General features: G+C 44.1%; 1 protein-coding gene across 2 annotated transcripts in view; it reads left to right on the forward strand.

The window, feature by feature from the left end:
• LOC137333097 (phosphatidylinositol 3,4,5-trisphosphate 5-phosphatase 2-like) overlaps positions 1-18,287 on the forward strand; it is a 114,294-nt gene that overhangs the window by 56,611 nt on the left and 39,396 nt on the right. For both annotated transcript variants that reach the window (XM_067997224.1, XM_067997225.1), the window contains exons 4-11: positions 1,954-2,098; positions 2,944-3,070; positions 5,432-5,563; positions 5,781-5,865; positions 10,576-10,668; positions 11,992-12,111; positions 13,212-13,326; positions 15,687-15,793. In XM_067997224.1, the coding sequence (XP_067853325.1) occupies positions 1,954-2,098; positions 2,944-3,070; positions 5,432-5,563; positions 5,781-5,865; positions 10,576-10,668; positions 11,992-12,111; positions 13,212-13,326; positions 15,687-15,793 (924 nt within the window). The remainder of the gene's footprint in view (positions 1-1,953; positions 2,099-2,943; positions 3,071-5,431; positions 5,564-5,780; positions 5,866-10,575; positions 10,669-11,991; positions 12,112-13,211; positions 13,327-15,686; positions 15,794-18,287) is intronic.

The following is an 18,287-nucleotide window of genomic DNA, read 5'->3' on the forward strand; positions in this document are numbered from 1 at the left end:
ACATGATGGGCCGAATAACTTTCTACAGGCCAAGGACAGAGAGGTCAGAATGGGATGGAGAATTAATGATTCTATGATTCCTCAGGCCAAATGTTCCTTCAATACTATTATTCTTCTGCAAACACATCTGGACTAAATCACTTAATGTACCTTGCTTGCTTAGTCCTGAAGTCTATCAAATAAAGGTTTACGCAGCGAGTTGTAATGATCTGGAATGCACTGCCTGAAAGGGTGGTGGAAGCAGATTCAATAGCAACTTTCAAAAAGGAATTACATAAATACTTGAAGGGAAAAAAATTACTGGGCTATGGGGAAAGAGCAGGGGAATGGGACTAATTCGATAGTGCGTTCAAAGAGCTAGCACAGGCATGATGGGCCGAATGACCTCCTCCTGTGCTGTACCTACTATGATACTATGAAAGTGACAATGAGCTGGGGTCTTGCACCTGAGGGAATTCAGGAAACTGTCACATTAATCTGATAAACTTGGTTCAACTGTGGGTACCATCCTGTACCCAAATTTTCAGCTTGAAAAGGTACGAAAGACATATCCCAACCACCACGTTTCCAGTTCATCAGTTCTATCTTTTATCACTGCTCATGTGGAGGTGGTTCTTGATGGGCAGAGAGCTTCATGGGTCATTACAAATATCACATATAAGAATTACACTTCAGGTTCAGTACTATCAGCAGATTTCACAAATTTTCTTTTCTGGTTATTTTGTGCCCGAGGAGGGAGCTTGAATTAAAAGCTCTGTAAAAATAGTAACCCTAAGCTTCCAGTCGCTTGCCATTTTAATTCTCCATCCCACTCTGACCTCTCTGCCCTTGGCCTGTTCCAATGAAGCTCAATGGAAGCTCAAGGAACAGCACCTCATCTTTCATTTAGGCACTTTACAGCCTTCCGGCCTCAACACTGATCTCAATAACTTCAGATCATAACCACTGCCCCTATTTTCTCGGACAGCAAGTGCTGGTAATGGTTCTGCTGTTGCCATTTATACCTCCTCTGGACCCATCTTTTCTTTCTTTCTTGTCCCTTTGCCACCCCCATTTTGCCTTGCACCACCATTACTTTAGTCATTTAATCACCCCTGCCCTCCACCCTATCACAGACCTTCCCTTTTGTTCTTTCCTCCTCCCCCCTCCTTTTCCCTGACTCTGTTCTTTCTTAAAAGCTGTTCATCTCTTAACATCTTCCAGTTCTGACGAAAGGTCATCGACATGAACCGTTAACTCTATTTCTCTCTCGACAGAAGTTGCCTGACCTGCTGAACCTTTTCCAACATTTTATGTTTTTATTTCAGATTTCTAGCATCGCAGTATTTTGCTTTAGCCTCTGTAAAAATAATTTGAGCTGCCTTAATATCTGATGTTACTGCTTATCTGTTACTTTTTTTTAAAACGTGATCCGTAGTTTACAGCCTGTTAAAAATGCTTATTCTTTGTTTTCTGAAGTCACAAGAGGGCTGTGTCATATCCAGAAAGCTAAATACAGTAACACGGGTTTCTGCATGACCACAGTCAATTCTACATTGCCAGATATTTTGTGTGTAAATTTGTACTCTAGGTTGTAGGGAGCAAAAGCCTGCTTACGGGAATGGTCTTTGGAGTGCAGCAGGGGTGAAATCTCTAGGTGGAGCTTCAAAATGTATCAATGTCCTTGTAAAGTTAATGGGAACATTTCTGTCCTCCATTGCATGGTGTAATTCATGCTCATGAATGATGTCATCATGACACCTGGCTCTTCAATCTGCAAAAAGGCCATGATTACATCCAGCTTTCGATTTTCAAAGTGAAGGAATTTTATCCGACCGGATTGCTTGAAACCCGTTAGAAATTCCTGCAGAAAATAATGGAAGGTTTTGCAATATCGCTCTTTGATCTCTTTTTTCAGTAAACCAATACATTCAAGTATCCTTAGTGATGTGTTGTAATTGTGCCGTGTTACAGACTGAAAAGGGTGTTCCAGTGAAGCGATTCTCATGTCTCGCCGATCTGATGTTAAACTATCGGCAACCATATCAAGGGTTGGTGACACCACTGCAATATCCTGTGGAGAGAGAAAATGAAAAAGAGATCATAGATGACTTGTCAGGTAATGCTTTGATAAACTTCATTGACGAATGTGTCTGGATTGATTTGTTGATATGAGTGTTTGTCAGTAACATTGTTCCACTTATTTTGCATTCAGCCCAATATCAAGCACACTCAGGTCAGGTTTAATACAGGTAAGATGCAAAGTAAAGCTCCTTCTATACTGCCCAATCAAGCAGTCATTCCTGGGACAGGTATAGCATGGATTAGGTATAGGATAAAGCTACCTCTACACTGTATCATCAGACACAGGAGGGGGACTTGTAACTCCCTCCGCTGGGCGGAACAACAGTTAAGATCCAAGCAGTACAATTACCGCTCGTTCACCACCCTGCGGCCATTTTAATTTTAATTTTGTTCAAATCGAGGGTAAATCCCTTGAGAGACACAGTTTTGAAATCTCAAAGAAGCAACCACCAGACAGATTAATATGGACCAACACTTTGAAATTCCTGAAAGAAAGAATAGATGAATTTGAAAATTATTTTTAAAGAATTAATTTAGTTCTTGGAGCGGTGATCTTTTTATTATTTGATCCACTTGAGGAGTTAGGTGGAAGGCAAATATTTCATTATAATAAAGGACTGTTACTTGTGTGCTTGTTCATCTTTTTTGCAAAATAAATTCACTGGATATTTTTAACTTAAAATGAGGTAAACAGTACAGGGTTAAAAAGGCAAATCATTGTGTTTTTAGAGAGAGAATGGATATGGGGATTACGGTGAGAACGCAGGTAGATATGTTCAGGCTGTTAGAGGCTTAATGACCTTTATCTGTTTCTACGAATTCTTCTATTTACATATATCAGGATTCCCAGAGGTTATACAGCATTCTTCTTATTTGTAGATGGTGAGGATGAGAAACCGGCCTTGCCTCCTCGTCCATTCAATACTTCCATCACTTCTCCTTCAGAAGCAAGAAAAACCTTAACACAACAGCTACAGGAACGTTTACAAGAGGGATCCTTGAAAAGGTACTGTTGCAAGGCATATTGTTCTATGAGATTTTAAATAGCCACTCATTGATTGGGCCAGGGAGGGAGTAAATCAAGAAAAAGGAACGGAATTCCTAAAGTGTGTGCTGGACTCCATCCAAAGCAGTCTGTTCATATGCCTACAAGGGGAGAAGTGTTGCTAAATCTAGATATGAGTAACAAAATAAGGAACCCTTCACTCACCTGACGAAGGAGCAAAGCTCTGAAAGCTTGTGATTTCAAATTAAGCTGTTGGACTATAACCTGGTGTTGTACGACTCCTTACAAAATAAGTTAGGTAGACGAGTTAAATGTGGGTGAGTATCTCAAGAGCAGTGACCATAGTATGATACTATAGTACAACACAAGGGCACCAGATCAAAATAAGGTAGATTTAAGTAACATAGCTGAGGTGAGGTGGAAAGCAAAATTGGCACAGAGGACTGCAGATCAACAATGAAAAAAAAATGGCAAAGATGCAGAATAAATATGTACCACTAAAAATGGAGATCGCTTCAAGTTTCGGAAAGCTGTTGATAAATAAAGAGGTTAGAAACAAACTAAAATTGAAGAAGAGGGCATATGTGGCCTTTGGGAATGCTAAAGATAGTACAAGAAAATAAGGAAGGAGATTAAGAGAGGGATAAGGAAAGCAAAGAGGGAGCATGAGGAGAGAATCTCAAAAATATTAAAAAGAACAGTAAAGTATTCTACAGATATATTAGTAAAAAGAGAATTGTTAAATGTGAGCTGAGACACCTGAAAGGAGAGGATAGGGAGAAGGGGAAATTGATGGGAATAGATGACAAGTACTTTGCATCGATGTTTACAAAAGAGAAAGATATTGGGGAGGAGGCAAATCTCAAATTAGTTGGAAGTGAGATGAGGGATATAATAATAAATAAAAAGAAAGTATTAGAGAAGTTAGTTAAGCTAAAGGAGGACAAAGTGTTGGTACCTGATAAGATACATCCAAGGACCCTGAGATAAATGGGGAAAGAAATAGCAGAGGGCCGAGAAATTATATTTTAGAGTTCTAATGAGAGTGGGTGTGTGTCGGAGGATTGAAGAGTGGCCTATGTCGTACCAATTTTCAAAAAGCGAGACAGAGCTAATCCAGCTAATTACAGGCCGTTAGTTTAACATCTGTAGTGGAGAAAATTTTGCGATCTTTAATTAAAGATGAAATGATTAAATATCTAGATGAAGAGAGAATAATTAGAAGCAGCCAACATGGATTTCAGAAAGGACGACTATGCTTGTCAAACCTGATAGACTTCTTTGAGGAGGTGACAGATTTGGTGGATGGGGGAAATGCAGTGGATGTGGTATTCATGGACTTTCAGAAAGCCTTTGACAAGGTACGACGCAGGAGACTATTGGAGAAAATTAAGCAGTAAGGAATTAGGGAAAGATGGTAGATTGGAATAAAAGCTAGTTAGAAGGGAGGAAACAGAGGGGGTAATTTTAACTTTTATCTTCAGGAGAAAAATGGGTGATAGTGAATCTGCAGCCCATTTTACACATCTCCCGACTTTCTTATCCATTTTGATAGTGGAGCGAAGATAAGATGATGCACAAGAGGCCAGAGTCAGAGGACTGAAGGGGGTGGGAGTCTAGAGGAGATGCAGACATAACGGCGGAGGGGCCGTGGATGGATTTGAAGACAACGATGATGATTTAGAAATTCAAAGTGTGGGGGACAGGGAAACAATGTAGGTCAACAAGCAGGACTTAATACTGGACACTTTTGTACAAGTTGACACTTGTACAGAGGGAGAATGAGAAAGCAGCAAAGAGCACACGGGATTTCAGCAGCAGAGGGGCTGAGGTAGAAACAGAGGTGGACACTGTTTTGGAGGTGGAGGTAAGAAGTCTTGGTGATAGAAAGGATGTGGGGTTTGAAGCTCAGCCCTGGATTGAGCAGGATTTACAGAGTTTTACATGGTCCAGTTCAACTTGAACAAGTGATCAGAAAGGGGGACTGAGCTAGTAGGAAGGGAGGGGAGTATATGGTGAGAGAAGGCTTTGATCCTTCTGATATGTGTAGATGCCTTGGTTACTTCAAGTCCACGTAATTGGTAAATCTGGTCCTTGAAAAATCTGAACAAACCAAAAAAAAACTTACATTGATGCATTTATGTCATCAAAGTGTCTCGAACTGATTCACACACTGAAAAGCATTTGACGTGCAGTGTATCTGAACTTCTGATTGCAATTGCTTGAATAACTGATGTACTTTTGATTGTGACAATATTGAAAAGAATTATTAATCAATCTGAGCTTTGGAGAACATGTGAACCCTTTCTGGATTCTGAATACTGTGTGGTAATATAATCTCCTTATTTACAACCTATCCAGTGATTATGCTACTTTGGCGAATGACTACTTGAAAATGAGTCTGCAAAAGGATCTTGATGCTATTAGTTTGGGGACCACAACTCTGTTACATCTCAACAAGGCCATTGTGAGGTTGTGCAAAGACCTAGACAGGTATGGTTCAGTAGCAAGCCTGGGTGCTATATCTTTTAATATTAATGGAGTAATAAGCATCAAAACAGGATCCTATTGGATTGACGGGACATGTCCAAAAATAAAAACTTTTAAAATGTTCAAATGTCCTATCAATAGATTTAAAGAGCAGCAAATGCTGTAATCCTGAAATAAAGACAGAAATACACAGCAGTTCACTTTCTGCTCTCTTCAACAGGGAGACGGACCTGGTGGTCGCCAACCTGGAGGCGTTAATGCAGGTGTTTGGTGGCAATAACCTTTGCAGCCCACCCAAAAAAGAGGTGAGATATGAATTAAGCTCAAGAACATCCTACAGACCAGAATGATCTGAGATTCAGTTATAAACGTAATTTATCAATATGTGTCGTGTGAGGAGAGGATGAAGAAATTTTCCCATATTTATCAGATCGCTAGAATTTTCTCACTTCCTCTCCCGAAGGCAGTAACCCATGTTGACCTATGATTCCATGGGCACGAGCCACCCCCCCGTACATTCCCCAAATAACTATTGTTCACGTGTGAGTCCAGACACAGAGGTTGCCCAAAATCCCTGGAGTCAGAGTGGGTGCAAAGCCTGATTTACGTTGAGGGGCCAGGAATTTGGGATGGGACCCAATTCTCTGGGGATTCTACCCCTTTAAATTCTGGTAGTGGGGCTGTGGGCAGAGATTCTGCTCGCCAACCGCCCCCCACCTTCATCTAGACAGTGTAACTGCGGGAGGCCCCAGGCTTATCCAGGAAGCTTTACCTTCCACATGCTCTATGCTCCTCATGTGAGTACCACTGTGGCCCCAGTAATCAACCCAGAATCTCTCGAGAAAGGTAATCCAATTCTGGAAGGGGATTGATTACCATTTTTTGAGTGCTGTATTTTGAGTGGGTCCGGTTGGGCCTGAGGAAGTTTGACGCAAAAAGATGAGAACATGGGCACGGAATTTCCTCGGAGCTGCTCCCGCTCCACCGTCGTAACTTAACTTGGAAGTGCGGCAGAATCTCCGTTTCCGCGCGTGAACGGGGTTTCTCCTGCTCTTCCGGCGAAGTTACGGCAGTGGAACAGGAGCAGCTCCAAGGAATTTCCCAGCCATTGCCTCCACTGTGCCTTCCGCATTTGCCCTGCTGGAACTGTCTGTTAGTCTCCAGCAGGCAGTGTTCAAAGGTTAGTGGAGGGGTTCTTAGGACATGAAAAGTATGGCTCTGCACGTGCCCCATCAACAAATTTTAAAATTTTCAGGTAAAAAGTGAAAAAAAGATTGCATGCGTTTCTCCAGCCATCTTTTTCTCCTGCCACAGCAGATCCCCTGAATCATGGGGCTCAATTTTAGCCCCCAAGATCGGGTGATTGGGGGCGGGGAGGCAGACAAAATCGATGTTTTTGGGAGCGGGCAGACATTCCGGCTAGAACCCGTCCATTTTTGCATTAGACTCAGGAAAATCAGGCAAAAACCAAGAAATCCTGCCCCCACCTAAATCTGGCAGGGCGATACTTAGAGGGGCAATGTACCTCATTGAGATACTAAAGGTGCCTTGGGCTCAATTTTAAAACGGAGCTGGAAAGGAGGCGGGGGATCAAATTGAGGTCGGGAAACCCATTAATACGGGTTTCCTGGACATCCTTACGATTTTGACGTAAGGACGTCTTTTCTTTTTCGGTTTCCTATCCCTGGCTGACTGGCTGATCGACAGGCTGGTCTCAGTCGGACAGGAGACCAGCCAGGGAGAGGACGTCTTCAGGTAAGTCTGCAGTTAAGTCTTTGTTTGTATGGATGGGTGGGCAGGGGGGGATGGGCGGGCATGGGGGCATGGGGTGGCATTGATGGGCAAGGGCATGGGTGGGCAAGGGGCATGGGTGGGCACGGGTGGATATAGGTGGGCATGGTGGGCATAGGTGGGCATGGTGGTCGCGAGTCATGAGTGATGGGATCAGGGGTCAGTCACTGCGAGGATGTGAGGATCGGGGGTCATCTCGGGGGTCCGCGATCGTTGAGGGTTGGGTCGGGGGTCGGAGGATTGGAATGGGGGGGGGGAGGATCGGGGTCAAGGGATTGGGGTCGGGGGTCAGAGGGGGAGGATCAGGGTCGGGGGGAGGATCGGGGTTGGTGGATCGGGGTCGGGGGGTCTGCGATCGGGGGTCGGGTTGCCTGCGATCGGAGGTCAGGGGTTCACGACTGGGGGCGGAGGGGGTCCGTGATCGGGGGTCGGGGGTCGGGGGTCTGTGATCATTGAATGGTCGGTGCAGGTAGGCTTGTTGGGCCTGGGGGAAGCACTCCTGCTCCTCCAAGCCCACAAGCTGTGCCTTTCTAGGCACCTATCTATTAGTCTTGGGCTTTCTTGCCTCCTTTCATGAGGCGTAAAACAGAAGGACCGGGAATCCCGGCCCCCCGGGGTTGAAATCGGGAATTGGAGAAAAATGGAGGTCTGAAACCTCCTTAAAGGTTTTAAGGCCCGACAGACCACCTGGGAGCAGGTTGGTTGCCCGTCCCTCGTCCCGCCCTGCTGAAAACCGGAAATGGGCGGGTTGGAGGCGGGTTGGGGAAGGGTCTGAAATGGTGGCAATTTTCAATGCCCCCTGCCCTCAACCCACCCGTTTTTTTACTTTTAAAATTGAACCCCTTATATTTTTAGCACCCCATCCACCACCCTAAACATTCACTCCCTTCACCACCGGCGCACTGTGGCTGCAGTGTGTACCATCCACAGGATGCACTGCAGCAACTCGCCAAGGCTTCTTCGACAGCACCTCCCAAACCCATGACCTTTACCATCTAGAAGGACAAGGGCAGCAAGCACATGGGAACAACACCAGCTGCACATTCCCCTCCAAGTCACACACCATCCGGACTTGGAAATATATCGCCGTTCCTTCATTGTCGCTGGGTCAAAATCCTGGAACTCCCTTCCTAACAGCACCGTGGAAGAACTTTCACCACACGGACTGAAGCGGTTCAAGAAGGCAGCTCACCACCACCTTCTCAAGGGCAATTAAGGATGGGCAATAAATGCTGGCCTTGCCAGCGACGCCCACATCCCATGAACGAATAAAAAAAAAATTTGTGTATTGGACGCTTAAAATTATTTTAATCTTACCTGGTTGGCTTTCTCATCGCTTCTGATTAACGCCTGGTGAAAGCAGGTGGGAAGGGCCGGATCAATAAGAAATACACTAAATAAATTAAATAAAATGACATTTTGCATTGTAAAAAAAGTTAACAAACATATCTTAAAACCAATGCTACCTGGACCCCCCCTCCAACCTGATCTCCGATGTCTCCCCCCTCCCCGATCTCTGAAGCCACCTGGACCCCCCCCACCCCGATCTCCGGTGTCACGTGGATGCCCCCCCCCGCTCCGATCTCTGATGTCTCCCCACCACCTCCCCTGCCCCGATCTCCACGTCTCCCACCGCCCATCTCTCTCCCAATGGCCGATGAGATCTCCCTCTCTCTCTTTCTCCAACCCCCCCCCCCCCAACCCTCAGATGTGTAGCTACTCTCTGCCGGGCACGAAACCTGGAAGAGGCATTGATTGGCCTCATCGATCGCAACTTGCCTATATCCCTTCCAGGTTCGCACCCGAAAATCCCACCCCCACCCGCCGCTGTATTCCCGCCGGCATGACCATGCCCATGATAATGTCATGGGATGGGATGTGAGGGGGAGATTACTGCCTTGAAAGAGCTGTTATTCCTTGACTTTAATTTGTGGCAATCACTGAACCATGAACCCCAATGATTTTGTTGTGATCCCAGGCAACAAACCTGGCAATTCTGTTAAGTCAAAAGCAAGAAATCTTCGGGAGCTACGATTAGAAACTGTGCAACTAGATGTAGATAGTAATGTAATGGAACAAAGATTGCAGCAGCTTCGACAAGCCATGGGGAAGGAAAAACAGGAAAGGGAACAGTGTTGAGGGGGCTGACTTAATAACAGTTGGCATCTCTATTAACCCAAAGTTTGTTTACAGTCAGTTCCCTCACCCCTTCCAACCTGTCTCTCTGATCTTATCAACACTCAAAATTTAAATAAAATTTAAAAAAACAAAATGATAGAAAAAAAATTGAGATGTCAGACTGATCTTATTTCTAGCTGCTTAACTTTGAGAAGGGTTGCTAATTTTGAAACTACCTCTTTTTAGTTATAGTTTTTTTGTATCTGTTCTCAGGATGTGGGCAACACTGTATTTATTGAGCATCCCTAGCAGACCAAAAAAGGCCTTCTTCTAATAGTTTTTACAAATGAGTGGCCTGCTAAGCCACTTCGGAGAGCATTAAGAGTCATCCACAAACTACGGCAGCTGGAGTTCAATAGGTCATCCACTTTGGATCTAAGAATGACAAATCGGAATCATTTTTTCCTAAAGGCGAGAGGCTAGGAACCGTGGAGCGGGAAAGGGATTTGGGTGGCCACGTATACAGATCACTAAAAGCTAGCGTGCAGCTACAAAAAGTATACAAAAAGGCTAATGGAATGTTGGCCTTTATCTCAAGGTGAGGGTGGAATACAAAGGAGAGGAAGTTATGCCTCAGTTGTACAGAGCCTTGGTCATATACCATCTGGGGTATTCCATTCAGTTTTGGGCACCGCACTACAGGAAGGATTTATAGAAATCTGGAATTCTCTCTTCCAAAAGGCCATGGATGCTGGGTCAATTGAAATTGTCAAGACTGAGATCGACAGATTTATTAGTTGAGGTATCAAGGGATATGGATCAAAGGTGGGTAAATGGAGTTGAGGTACAGATCAGCCATGATCTAATTGAATGGTGGAACAGGCTTGAGGGGCTGAATGGCCTATTCCTGTTCTATGTTCCTATCCCTACCCTGAAGGGCATTAGTGAAGCAGTTGGGTTTTTACACCAATTCGGCAGCTTTCACCTCTGGGTTGCTATCCATTACACGGCCATACTGTGTGGTTTATTTAGTTAGAAGAGAACTGTTAGGAACTAATGTTTCATTTTAGTCCAAGCTTTGACAACTGATGTTTCTATTTTCACAGGAGCCCCTCAGTCCGAGCGGTTTTAGTGAGCTCGAAATCCTCGTCAACAAAATTAAAAATCTGGGCAATTTGCTGCCTAGTATGGAGGAAACGGTACAGTTTGTCTTTCTATTTTTGAGCTTGTTCATGTTGGGGCTGGTGAATAGTTGGTGGGTTAGTATACTAAACTTTCACCTCTGCTATCCAACCCAGGCTAATGGGATGAATGTCTCTTCTCCTGAGTTTGAGTAGTCGCAGTCCAGTTCCTGTTGATGCTCATAATATGACAACAACTTGCATGTATATATAGTGCCTTTAATGTAGAAAAATGTTGCAAAGGCCTTCAGAGAGGCATGAGGAAAGTAGATCCCTAGCCAAAGGAGAGATTAGGATGGGTGACCAAAAGCTCGGTCAAACATGTGAGTTTTAAAGGAGGAAAGGAAGGAGAGAGGGAGGTGGAGGGGCTTAGGTAAGGAATTCCAGACAGTACGACCTAGGTGGCTGAAGGCATGGTTGCCATTGATGGGACAAAAGGAATTCTAGAATGCAGTGGCATGGTGGCTAAAGGCTATGCCATTGATATTAGATCAGGGTGGTGGCGGGGGGGGGGGGGCGGGGGGGAATGCAGTCAGCCAGAGTCAGAAGGGCAGAGAATGCAAGTTGCCATATAGCGCTAGAGGAGGTTGTAAAGGTAAAGATGAGTGAGATCAATGAGTACAAAGGTTTTGAAATCTGGACATGGGGGCACAGTGAAGGTTGGCGGTGACAAGAATGGTGAACGAGTGTTAATGTGGGATAAGATGTGAACAGCCAAGTTTTGGACAAGTTGGTGTTTATAAAGGGTGAAGTTCGTGATGAGGGCATTCATGAGGTCAACCCTGGAGAATTTTTTTATTTGTTCTTGGGATATGGGCAACACTGGCAAGGCACTATTTATTGTCCATCTGTAGATACCCTGAGGGCATTAAGAGTCAACCATCTAGTGTGGGACTAGAGTCACATGTAGGCCAAACTGGGTAAGGTCAGCAAGTTCCCTTCCCTGAGGGTCATTTGTGAGTCAGATAATTTTTTACAACAAGACTCCTAGGTCTCTGGGATCATAGCCACTAGGCTACTGCACCCTGTCACTGATGGACTGTATGTAAACAAGGAATAGGAAGGAGTAAAAGATGGAACTGGAGTTATAATGTAGGGTTGGAGGATTGATTTCTGAAATGCTCTTCTTACAGGGCTGCCTGCCTCCACCGTTCACACATTTCAGTTAATCCAGAACCCTTCAAAATGTCCTCCCCTTAGACTTTTCTTCTTTAATGTTGTTAACAAAATAATACAGCTTATATCATCAATGATAAAATACAGAAAGGAAGGGATTACAGGGATGTATTCTGCTAATGGAGCGCAGGTGATCTTTATCCATTGTGTTTTTTTTGTTGACAGGTTTTGAGGGGATTGCAACACATGATGGTCACCCACAGGGTGGAACTACCTGCTCATTTAGCATCTTCTGAAAACAGCGGACAGAATTCATCTAAACCTATCCCAATCCAGAGCTTTGAGGTAAAAAAATAAAGCCTTTCTTTTTTTTTAAAAAAACACAAGTTTTCTTCATGGAAAGGGATTGATGGTGCTGGGAAATGAAACATTTTTGACCTGTCACTGCACCAAGCATGGATCAGATGTTTGGAAAAAGCCGACTTAAAATAAAAGCAGTTTAGAAGGTACAGGTTATTGTTCTCTGTCTCCCACGTTACGCAGTGTTGTTGGCTAATAGGTTAAGGGGTAGGCAGGCTGAGTCTCACCTTCCCCTAACACTACTCTGAACAAGTCTCTGCAAAAACACCCCAGTAATGGCTCGTGCCGACGTTGTCCCTTCCATGGGAAGAGGCACTATAGTCCCTTGCCACATCCCTACTGTAACATGACTGAAATCAGGAACTCAGCAGAGTATGGCATCATGGGCACATATGCTGTGTGCCTTTCAAATTCCCTATTTGTTCAGAGGACGATTTTTTTTCCCCCTTTTCTTCACCTCCTCCCTGAAGGCACGAAATCTTGGTGAGGTACAGTTCCACGAGTTCTGACAGCCCTCTGGTGCCGTGCCCAATTGACTATTTTTGATGTGTGAGCCCCAGACGATGTCTATCAGCAGTCTATCTGACCATGGGGATATCACACTAGAACATTATCCTGACACTCTCACTTGATGCCTATAAAAAACTTTCCAGCAGAGGTCACTGGATGCTGATCAAGACCGGGAACCCTGGCTGATTTTAACCCTTCCTAACCCAATGATGATGTGGAGATGCCGGTGATGGACTGGGGTTGACAATTGTAAACCTCCTGAACATTTACCTGAGGAAGGAGGAAGCCTCCGAAAGCTTGTAGATTTCAAATAAAAATTGTTGGACTATAACTTGGTGTTGTAAAATTGTTTACAATTGTTAACCCAATGATGTCACTGGTAATTGTAAACCTTTATTGCCATTCTGGCTGAGACCAGCTAATTCAGCACAATGCAGCAATCAAACCCGATCCTTCACAGTCTACGTGACCCAGAACCACATTTCTTATATTTTACAAACTCAGCCCATCGGGGCAAAGAAGGATATTTCTGAACATGCTGGTCGTAAAGATTCCAATTTTCTTTTTACCTTTAGGTAAGGTTTGGGAAGACTCAGAAATATTCACTGAGTGTTGATGTGGATGGAGGGAAGCTTCAAATCTCAAAGAAAGCCACCGGTTCACCTGAGGAATCCATCTCATATGATAAAAGTGAGGAGAGTTGGCCATAAATAAAAGCCAGCACATACCCTACTGCTCAGGCTAAGTTGTCGGACGTATATTTTGCACTTTTTATTTAGGATATTTACATATTAAAAAAATTGAAGAAAAAAGACTAAGGAACAAGATCATGAGATAACAATGAATTAGGAAGGCTTAATTTATCCAATCAGAGGAATCCTAACATTCCCCTGTGTAGAATCCAATTGTTTCTTAAATAATTCCAGGGTTTTTGTCACCACTACTCTATTCAGAAGTCTATTCCACACATTGATCATTCTGTGTGAAGAGGAATTTCCTGATATCTGCTCTGAATTTAGCTTTTACTAGTTTGAACCTGCGGCCTCTTGTTTACTTTAAAGTAATATTCTGGGTTAACTTTCTCTAAACCCTTAACAATCTTATATACCTCTACAAGATCATCTCTCAGACACCTCCTTTCTAGGCTGAAGTGACGAAATTCCTCCAGTCATCTCTTATAATTTAGACCTCTGCCTCGTGGCTCTTCTTTGCCCTGCCTCCAGTGCTTGTTTCTTGCCAACCAGAACTGGATGCAGTTTTCAAGGTGTGGTCTGACCAGGGCACGATAACATTTGAGGACTACTTTGACTTATGTCTACTGTTTGGCTATGTTGTTCAACATCCTTGGTTTTGTTCATTGATGCTCTGCATTGGTCAAATATGTTTCGCGTTGAGTCAACTAAGACTCCGAGGTCTCTTTAAGCTTCATCCTTCACTATTTCAATGCCATTTATGAGGCACGCATGTCATCTATTTCTCCTTATGAGTAGCATATCTGCCATTGTTCTGCCCACTCACATATCTTGTCCAACCCTTTCTGCAATTTTTGAACTGCCTCTTCTGATTCCACTGCTAATTTGGTATCATCTATAAACTTGACCATTTTACTATGACTTTCTAAATCCAGGTCATTAATGTAAATTAGAAACAGTCCCAACGCCGAACCCTGAGGCACCCCACTCATTGCTTCCCTCTGCTCTGACAAAATTCTTCTAATGAGTACTTGTTTCCTCTCCCTTCAGCCAGTTTCTTATGCATTCCCAACATTTACCCTGAATCCCCACAGCTTGAGTTTAATTAATAGCATTTTAAGTGGAACTTTATCAAAAGCCTTTTAGAAGTCAAGATACACCATGTCATAGGGATTTCCACTTGGGTTTTCACTCTTCAAAGAAATCGAGGAGGTTGGTCAGGCAGGATCCTCCCCTTCTGGATCCATGTTGACTGTGGTTTACTATTGTACAGGTTGTCTATAAGTTTACTCCTGATTATCAATTCCATTATTTTGCGTGGAATGGAAGTAAGATTAATGGATCTTCAGTTGCCTGTGACTGTTTTGTCACCTTTTTTGAATATGGGCATCATGTTAGCCACATATAAATATATACTTCCAAAAAAGTATTGAAAATAAAGAATTAGATAATTTTTCCAGAGGCATCAGGCTAGTCATCATCAATGCTCACAGTCAAAAGAAGAAAGAAAGAAAGTTTGCATTTATATAGCACCTTTTATGACCTCTGGACACTTTACAGCACTTCAAAGCACTTTACAGCCAATGAGACACTTTTGAAGTGAAATCACTGTTGAAATGTAAGAAATGTGGCAGCCAATTTGCACACAGCAAGGTCCCACAGACTTCAATGAGATAATGAACAGATAATCTGTTTTTTAGTGATTTTGGTTCAGGGATAAATGTTGGCTCATAACTTACCTGTACATTCCCCTGCTCTTCTTCTAAACGGGACCTCGGTTTAATGTCTCATCCAAAAGACAACACTTCCAACAGTGCAACACTCTCTCAGTGATGCACTGGAGCGTCAGCCTAGATTTTGTGCTCAAGTCTCTGGAGTGGGACTTGAACCCGAAGTGAGAGTGCCACCAGTAGAGCCAAGGCTGAGATGAAGGTAGGATGAAGCACCTCGATGTTTGTTCTGTAAGGCCTGGCCAGGGCAGATGTCTGGTAGATCCATGTCATCCTGGATGAAGTCGGAGGAAGGCAGTGGGAGTCAGTCCCTGTTTTCTGTGAGTCATTTCACAAGGGGAGTTTGGAAGGTTTTGGGGTGAGACAAAGAAAAAAAGAAAAAAGGGAGTAAAAAGGGAAAATTACTTCCCCATTTGTTGAGTCACTGGCCAAGGCAGGTCAGGGGATTTTCAGATCCTGTCAGAGGAGTTATGAAGAATAAGATCCTTTGAAGCTTTTCCTCAGCCTATAATTTTGACTGAGTTCAGAGCTGAGCTAGTTTGTGGGGAGGGAGTTGGTGGGAGGGGCAACACTTGCAAGTTGCTGGTAGACATGGTTTATTGACTTGTTTTAACACCTTGTTTTACAGTTTTGCAATTGGTTAAATATCAGAGCACACCAAACACACTACAGATTGTGTCAGACAAAGAAAATCAGAAAAATCAGCAGAGGGATTTCATTTTTGAAAATGCGCGGGTAAGTTATGAGCACTAGAGTTGTTAGAATCTCTCATGCACACCTGCGTACTTTAAAAATATATATTTTTTATAATTATTAAGGTGAAAGATGTCATCGCTGGAGAATTGAACACTTTTTCATTTCAGGCATCTTTTGTCTATGTGGTTGATTTGTGATGGCATTCAAACCGGTGATAAAAATTGTGATATAATTATTGAAGCTTTATCGATAACCAACAGTTACTACAGGCAAATAACAATATTATAGGAACATAACATACTGAAGTTTTCTGTCCCAGTAGCCCACAGTGTGTTATTATGTAAATATATGTACAGAGTGTTCTGCTGAATAACAGAAAGTACATTATTATATCATATTAGCAGATCTCTTGTGGGATTACTCATGGTGGCTTATAAATTGCAATGGGAGTGGTCCTGGGATGCAGGAGTGGTTGATTGGATTTGGCAAGGAGTTGGTGAGGGATGTGCTCAGAGATAGTGAAGTAAGTGAGTTTTGATCGTTTCTTTGGGAAATTTGGACCAGCAGCATTTCCATGGCAACTTCGGAAAACCCGAGGGTTCTGTGGCCTCAGCAGACACCTGTGACGTTCTGAAATAATTCTCACCCTTGCTTTCGGGTAATATATTTAGTGATGGTTTAAAAACCTGCAGTGGCACACTATTTCCCCCCCCCCCCCCCCCCACAAACAGACAAGGTCCCAATCAGAGGCAACACCAGGAGCTTAGCCAGAATACTTGAATTAAGTTGATCCTGAAAAATTCAATGGGGCCAATCCCTATGCCAGTGCCGTTGGGCAGGCAGAATTCCTGGCCCACTGCATTTCCAGCGGTGATTGTGACCCAGAGGAAAATTTGGGCTTGTGTCCATCCAACTCAGAACTCCCGATCAGATAGGTTGAAAAAATCCCTTGGATGTCAATCACATCGGATGTTTGAATTGGATGATCTGTCCCAAGCATTTTGATTAAGCTGCAATTGCTGGAAATTATCACTTTTCCAGCCGGCTATCAGGGACAATCACTTTGGACAGAATAGAGCTAGGGCTATGCATTTAATAGACATCAGCAATTTAATGGCATTGCCATCGCCAAGTCCCCCCACCATCAATATCCTGGGGTCACCATTGACCAGAAAATCAACAGGACCAACCACATAAATGCCTTGGCTACTGGAGCAGATAAGAAGATGGATATTCTGTGACGAGTAGCTCACCACCGACAAGACACAAGTCAGAAGTGTGACGGAATACTCTCCACTTGCCTGAATGAGATTAGCTGCAACATCACTCAAGAAGTTTGATACCATCCAGGACAATGCAGTCTGCTTGATCAGTGCTTCACCCATTAGCCTAAACATCCAACCCCTCTACCATCGGTGTACAGCGGTACTATCTACAGGATGTACTGCAGCAACTTGCCAAGGTTGCTTCGGCAGCACCTCCACCATCCAGAAGGACAAGGGCAGCGAGTGCATGGGAACACCATCACCTCCAAGTTCCCCTCCAAGTCACACACCATTCTGACTTGGACATATATCACCGTTCCTTCATTGTTGCTCGGTCAAAATCCTGGAACTACCCACCTAACAGTATTGTGGGAGCATCCTCACCACACAGACTGCAGCGGTTCAAGAAGAAAGTTCACCACATCCTGTGCTATGTGGGAACTCCAAAACACTTTGTGTGTCCTGGAAAACCACATGTGCAGGAAGTTCCGCCAACTGCTCGAGCTCAGAATTTCTGAGCTTGAGAGGCGACTGGCGTCACTACACTGCATACAGGAAGCTAAGAGTTTTGTGGATAGCATGTTCCTTGAGGTGGTCATCCTGCAGTACAGAGAGTTCAGGAGGAGAGGGAGTGGGTGACCACCAGGCAGACTAGGAGGAACAGGCAGGCAGTGCAGGAATCCCCTGGGAGCATGGGACTCATAAACTGGTATTCAGTGATTCAGTGTTGAATATCAGTGAGGGTAGTGACACCTCAGGGGAATGCAGTCAGGAGAAAGTCCATGGTACCGTGGGAGACTCAGCTGCACAGGGGGGCACAAGAAAGTGTAGAAATGCAGTTATTATAGGTGATTTGATTGTCAGGGGGATAGATACGTGCTTCTGCAACCGCTGACTTGAGTCCCGCATGGTGAGTTGCCTCCCTGGTGCCAGGCTAAAGGACATCACTGAATATTCTGCGAGGGGAAGGGGAACAGTCAGAAGTCCTGGTCCATGTGGGAACCAATGACATAGGAAGGAAAAGGGTTGAGGTCCTGCAGTCAGAGATTCAGGAGCTAGGGAGGAAGTTAAAAAGCAGGACCTCAAAGGTAGTAATCTCTGGATTACGCCCAGCGTCACGCGCTAATGAATATAGGAATAGGAGGATGAGACAGGTAAATGCGCGGCTGGATCAATGGATCAGGTGGGAGGGCTTCAGATTCCTGGGGCATTGGGATCAGTTCTGGGGCAGGAGGCACCTGTACAAGCCAGACGGGTTGCACCTCAAC

The sequence above is a fragment of the Heptranchias perlo genome, chromosome 15 (assembly GCF_035084215.1).
Source record: "Heptranchias perlo isolate sHepPer1 chromosome 15, sHepPer1.hap1, whole genome shotgun sequence".
Taxonomy (NCBI): Eukaryota; Metazoa; Chordata; class Chondrichthyes; order Hexanchiformes; family Hexanchidae; genus Heptranchias; species Heptranchias perlo.